The 6,632-nt window shown below is 44.9% G+C and overlaps 2 protein-coding genes across 2 annotated transcripts in view; both read right to left on the bottom strand.

The window, feature by feature from the left end:
- TAF13 (TATA-box binding protein associated factor 13) overlaps positions 1–1,195 on the bottom strand; it is a 4,277-nt gene extending 3,082 nt beyond the window's left edge. Inside the window, exons 1-3 of the mRNA XM_019527254.1 lie at positions 1,097–1,195; positions 931–1,009; positions 710–807 (exon numbers count right to left, since the gene is read on the bottom strand). Coding sequence (XP_019382799.1) covers positions 710–807; positions 931–1,009; positions 1,097–1,123 — 204 coding nt within the window. The 5' untranslated portion in view covers positions 1,124–1,195. The remainder of the gene's footprint in view (positions 1–709; positions 808–930; positions 1,010–1,096) is intronic.
- A 3,576-nt stretch (positions 1,196–4,771) lies between these two features.
- The window catches only part of GTPBP8 (GTP binding protein 8 (putative)), a 25,215-nt gene continuing 23,354 nt past the window's right edge, over positions 4,772–6,632 (bottom strand). The window contains exon 6 of the mRNA XM_019527563.1: positions 4,772–5,098. Coding sequence (XP_019383108.1) covers positions 4,949–5,098 — 150 coding nt within the window. The 3' untranslated portion in view covers positions 4,772–4,948. The remainder of the gene's footprint in view (positions 5,099–6,632) is intronic.

Here is a 6,632-nt window from a genome sequence, read left to right as displayed (position 1 = left end):
TTATCAGGGGTGACCACCAGTACCTGGGGGAACATTTGTTCACCAGAGCACCCCAAGGGATGATGAGGTCAAATGGTCATAAACTACTACAAGACTATTTCAGGCTGGACATAAGGAAGAATTTCTTTACTGTCCAAGCCCCCAAGGTCTGGAACAGCCTGGCACTGGAGGTGGTTCAAGCACCTACACTGAACACCTTCAAGAGCAAACTGGATGCTTATCTTGCTGGGATCCTATGACCCCAGCTGACTTCCTGCCCTTTGGGCAGGGGGCTGGACTCAATGATCTCCCAAGGTCCCTTCAAGCCCTAATGTCTATGAAATCTATGAAATCTAAGATGTGGCCTCACCAGTGCTTAGTAGAGGGGAATAATCACTTCCCATACCCTGCTGGCAGCACACCTACCAATGCAGCCCAGTATGCTGTTAGTTTTCTTGGAAACAAGGGCACACTGCTGGGTCATATTCAGCTTATTGTCCACTGTAACCCCCAGGTCCTTTTCTGCAGAGCTGCTGCCCAGCCAGGCAGCGCCCCCCAGCCTGTGTGTATGGGATTGTTTTGTCTTAAGTGCAGGACTTTGCACTTGTCCTTGTTGAACCTCCTTTTGGCAAGCCATGCTCCCCACTGTTGTGCCAGGCAGTAGGGTGGCCCATGCACCCAGACAAGGCACCCTCCCCCAAGGCGGCAGGCAGGGCTGGCACAGACGCACCATCTCGGTGATGAACTCGATGACCAGGTCCTCCAAGATGTCCACGGCTTCGGTGTAGGGGTTCTGGTCGTCCCCGAAGCCATACATCATACAGCGCACTACGGAAGAGAGTGGAAAACGCCGCGCATGCGCAGCTACCGTCTGCCCGGGCCTCGCGCTTGACTCGCCCGGGCCAAGTGCCACCCTCCCACCTCCGCGCATGCGCACGCCCCGGCACTCACGCTCCTTGGAGAAGAGGCGCTTGCGTTTGCCCTGCCCGCCGTCCAGGCCGCCACCCGCCTCCTCCGCATCTTCCTCGAACTGCGGACGGTAAAAGGTGGGAGGGGTTACCGTATGCCCAGTGCATTCTCCCCGACTTCCCCGTGCGTATCTCACTCACTCACTCACCGGCACATCCTCCTCCTCGTCAGCCATGATGCCCGCCCCCCCAGCTGCGCGCCACTTCCACCCTAGCTTGCAGAGCTTCCGGGGTTATGCTGTGGGCGCCGCCATGATTTCGTACGGAACCAAAATCGGGGTCCCGCCCCTTCCCTTTGTCCCTTCCATGGGCGTTTCCGCTTACGCCCACCAGACTTCCGGTCTATGCTGCGCCGCGCGACCATTTTGTCGTACGGACGCTGGCTCGAAATCCTCCCACCCCTGTCCTTTGTCCCAGCTGTGGGAGGCTTCCGTTGACTCCCACGGAACTTCCGGTTTCTGCTGACGGGCGCCGCCATTTCGGTGTACGGTTTGTTGGACAGCGGAGCACTCTCAAGGCTGGGCCTGGCCGGGGCGGCGGAGGATCTCACCGCACGCATGCGCTGATAGACACGTGCTTTTTCGTTTTTTTAAATTTAAATTTTAGAATGTTTTAAACATAATTTTTAATCTTAATTTTTTAACGTTTAAAAATTAATATTAATTAAACTTAAAATATTTTATAATTTTTAAAAATAAAATATTTAAAAATTAGTTTATATATTTGCTGTACTTGTGCTGTGCCTCTTAAAGAGAGGCCGAATCTCACGGGTTGGGAACTATCAACCTCTGCAGCTTTCCCCACCCATGCAGCACCTGTCGCTGGCCTATGTTGAGGTCTCCTCAGCTTCACTTGTACCCCACCGTGTCAGACTGGAGTTTCACAGCTCCATGTTAGACAAGAGCCCATGAGAAACTACAAGTGGAAAACAAGGTGTTCAGGCTTGACTGGGAAAGAACATGAAAATCTATTTGAACAAGGCAAACCAGCCTTTCCCTGCTTCCCTTTGCCCAAGGAGGGATGAGACTGCTTGGAAGAGACTGAATCCTTTGGGGATCATTTCTAGGTGCTTCAGGCCTGCTGTCCTACGTGAACCTTGGGCCAAGAGCATTTTTCTCCCTCTCAAGCCAGGCTTGTGAGCTGTGCAACTACTTGCCACCTTTTTCATGCAGTTATTTTTGACTCTTAGGATTTTTAGGCAAGGGTTATATTAGTTGAGAAACTTGTAACTTCCCTGCAGGACCTCAGTTTGATCATCTCCTGAGGGGAAGTTCTCGGGGCTTGCCTGCTTCCATCTACTACAGTGATGCTCAAGCAGGGTGCTGTAGCACAATGGGTGCCTGGGGATATCCTTTTCCGGGTGCCACGCAATGTTAGTACTGCCAGGGGTGCAGACATGCTGCACAAGATCGACCAGAGATTCCAACCAGGAATCCAGAGTGCCCAAACCGTTCTGCCCTGTTGTGGCCTCTGAGTTCCTTGCAGCAGAGACTGCTCTGTTATTTTGATGTAGTCAAAAATGAGTGAAAACTAAGAGCTGGCATATTCTGAGGGGAGCCCTTGGTCTAAGGAGGTTGAGAACCACTGATCTACCGGCAAGAGGTCCACTCTCCCAGTCAGGATTAGTCTAACAGTTGTTAAGTATGTTCTGAGTAACATATCACTGCTCTGAATTCAAGCTTATTCTTTAAGAAGTTGAAGAGGAAGAAAAAAAAGGTGCAGCCAAGTTGTAAGTACCAGAAAAATGCAAACCCTTGAGAATGGAGTCAGTGAACATCTCTATGAACCTTTGAATGAACTGCATGGCATTTGGAGAGAGTAAGTCCAATGCTTTGTGGTATCTGTTCAAAAATAGGTTTTTCCTGAGATACATCCATTACCTAGGGAAGATTATATTCTGCAGGGGAGTGGCTCGGTGGGGAATTTCTAGTTTGTATTGGGGTTTCTTAACCATATGCCATCAGTCATTTAATATTGCACTTTACACAGTGGCTTCCCTATTATGGACTTCTCCTTTGAGTCTTGCTATGTGGAGCATAAAATCAGACCTGCATAGCAAGAATCCCAATGGAACTGGTTAAAGCTTCCCAGCATATGCACATTCACTCTTTTGGTAGATACCTTAATTTTATATAGTTAAAAATAATAAGTATATAAGTATTACATTTCCCTGTTGACAAAAAAAAGCAACAATTCACACTAATAGTGTATTAATTTCAATGGTAAAAGATCTTCCTCTCAGTTAACGTAGTGCCAATCCTTTTTCTCTCTCCCTCTTCCCACTTTGTGACTAGTATGTGACAAGCAATGAAGAATAAAGTCTATTCTTCCCCAAATTCTGTCTCCCTCTAGTGTGTCACTGACCTGTTTTTCAAGCTTTTTGGAAAGAACAGAGGTCTCTGATAGTTCACAACATTACATATCTGTCTGGTAATGCTGTATTTTGCTGCTGCTAGTACAGAAAGGCCCACAGTTTCTCCCCCCACAAAACTGACATTACAGTGGAAGTGAATAAACAAGTAGTAAAAATAACTCTCATGTGCAAGCACAGCTATTAGCCAGTGTTTTGATGTTGGGACCAATAGCCAGATGGCGGTACTAAGAATGCTAGAAAAGAGACAACTTAATGACTAGCACCTTCATAATGCTACATCTCAGACTATAATGTGGATGTAGGCCAGGGGTGGGCAAAATGCAGCCCAGGGGCCAAATGTGGCCCGCCAGGCCATTCTATCTGGCCTGCAGGGCCCCTAAAAAATTTAGAAAATTAATATTTATCTGCCCTGGGCTGCCTGTCATGCAGCCCTCGATGGCTTGCTAAAACTCAGTAAGCGGCCCTCTGCCCAAAATAATTGCCCGCTCCAGTGTAGGCAGTCTTGGCTTTGATCTGCTTACTGCCTAATGGGATGCTCCCTAGGACTGACCTCAAAAATGTGTCTGATAGTCGCATACTCCTTGGCATGCCGATAGAGGGCCCTGTTAGCAATTAAAAACCTAGGATTCTGGACAGAGTACACCCCTGCAAGATGAATAAGAAATCAAGTATTCCTTCAGGAGTCTGTGGACTGGGGATAGCCAGAGGTTGACGTGTTTTGCTACAGATGTTTGAAGCAGGGCTGGTTCATTAGCTCCAGAAGAAGAATTGGGCCCAGGTTCTTGTCCAATGATTTATTATGCTCAGGGAAACTCCTGTATGTATAATTCCACAGGTGGTCTGCAAGGCAGGTTAGAAGTATTCCGTCTCTTACGAGTGGATCTTCTTATAAATGTTCAATTTTTTAAATATTTGAAATATTCAGCATTAAATTAATACTTTCAGTTTAGTGGGGACAAAAATCTTTACTAGAACTTCTCAAATTTCAACCACTGAAACTACCTGTGAAATCTGTATACTTAATTGATGCCTACACCTGATATAAGCAGTTGGGTCCTGTTAACTTGTTGCAATCAAAATTAGGTGGATGGTTTTGAAAGACTGCTTTGTGCTTGCTTTTTTCTTCTCCTCACTAAACCAAGACCTGCATTCCTGTTCAACTTAGAACTAAATGGATTTATCAGAAGGTTTAAATTCCACGTGGTACCCCTGATTTCCTCAATAAAGGAGATCTAGAGAACAATGACTATTTGAGGGGAAAAACACACTTACATGATGTTCTTGATCCAGCTAAGAAAGGAGGATGCTTAAGGCTCAAAGAGCTCAGGGTTTTGCTCACCTCCAGCTGTAACCATATATTCTAGAATGTATGCATTCACTTACGACTTGATTCACATTCAAGACTGCCTTCATATGAAGGAAGGGAAGGAAATATAAACCATGTATAAAATATGTTTATTATATTTTAATGACGTTAATAATGGTTGAAATCTGAAAAATAATCTGTTCTGGGAATAATTTAAACCAAAGATTCCACCTTTCCACACAGTGAGTTAAAAAAAAAAAAAATCAAAATAATTCCAATATTCTATATTATTTACAAACTCATAAATCCAGTCGTAGGGCTTTAGGATCTTTTATGGTGGATAAGGGAGTACAACAGGATAGTTGTGGTTAGGGACATGTGTGTTGTCATCAGGTCTCTGTAATGGGTAGATTTCCTGTAACATGTGCTATAAAACACCTCAGCAGGTGGATCCCAAAAAACTCTATAGAACTGTGGAAACAAAGATTCATTGAGTCAGGTTTCTACTTTTGCTCTTCTAACCTATGAATAAAAACTAAGTCTGAGATCTAGTTGTCCTAAAACATTTAAGAATATTAAAATCATAGTCCATACAATTCCCTTCCTTTTAAGCTCAGTTATACATAACTACCTCAAGTGTGCCGGATAATTCAGGAAAAAATAAGAGTCACATTTAAAATCTGAATTAACCTTTAAAATATTGTTTTTGTACATTTAAACAGACTTTCAAGTTATTTCCTTATATAGCTTGAATTACTTTAATTTAAAATTTCTCATTCACTATTTCTAACATACAAATGTAAAAGTAAAGAATCAACATAAATATATTATCATTTAACATAGGACTACATAAGTATAATATAGCGAAGTGCCAAGTTTGTTGGAAAAGCTATATTTACTGAATACTTTTTAATAGTTACCAAACTATGAGAAGCAGCCTAGAAAAAAAGATTCAACACACACACAAAAAGATAACTTAGAGCAGGATTTTCTGACTGGTGACATAAAATCACCAATCTACCCTTCTCGGTGCTGCTCCAATCTATTTGCCCTACACTGAAATAAGGATTTATTAATTCTTCCATTCATTAGTTAGTATGTGCAGAAACAACTGCTCAAAACTGAGCAATTGCTTATTGCTCAGTCTAAAATACATTGACCCATATACTATGCGGCACTGGTCAGGCCACAGCTGGAGTATTGTGTCCAGTTCTGGGTGCTGCACTGCACTTCAAGAGGGATGTGGACAGCATGGAGAGGGTCCAGAGGAGGGCCACTCGCATGGTCAGGGGGCAGCAGGGCAGGCCCTATGAGGAGAGGCTGCAGGACCTGAACCTGTTCAGCCTCCACAAGAGAAGGCTGAGGGGGGATCTAGTGGCCTGTTACAAACTAGTCAGGGGGGACCAGCAGCAATTGGGGGAGTCCCTGTTTCCCCAAGCACTACCAGGAGTGACTAAAAATAATGGTCACAAGCTGGCAGAGTGTAGATTCAGACTAGACATCAGGAGGCGCTACTTCACTGTCAGGGCGGCTAGGATCTGGAACCAACTTCCAAGCGAAGTGGTGCTGGCTCTTACCCTGGGGGTCTTTAAGACAAGGCTAGACAATCACTTTGCTGGGGTCGTTTGACCCCAGTACTCTTTCCTCCCATGGCAGGGGGTCAGACTTGATGATCTGCTCAGGTCCCTTCCGACCCTACTAACTATGAAACTATAAGACAGATAAACAAGGGCATGGTGACTCCCGGAAAAAAAAGGCACAATATAAAAAATATACTCTGCAACTTGGGTTCCTGCAAGAGTGCCTGCAGAACGTGACCAGTCTGCTATGGCAGCCTTTTTGTATGGGTATAAGTGACAACAGAAACACAGAACACTGGAGGGCATCCTAGGCCCTGGTATAGGTTTTTTGCATGATCATGTGCGATACAGTTTTATATTTGTATCCTGAAAGCTGACTTGAAAAGACAGCACATTGGGCTCCTAGGTTTGTAACTTGCTCCATA

The sequence above is a fragment of the Gavialis gangeticus genome, unplaced genomic scaffold (genome assembly GCF_001723915.1).
Source record: "Gavialis gangeticus isolate Ggan-Ray unplaced genomic scaffold, GavGan_comp1, whole genome shotgun sequence".
NCBI classification, from domain to species: domain Eukaryota; kingdom Metazoa; phylum Chordata; order Crocodylia; family Gavialidae; genus Gavialis; species Gavialis gangeticus.
Note: the sequence above shows the minus strand (reverse complement) of the source record. Positions and strands in the feature narration are given on the sequence as shown.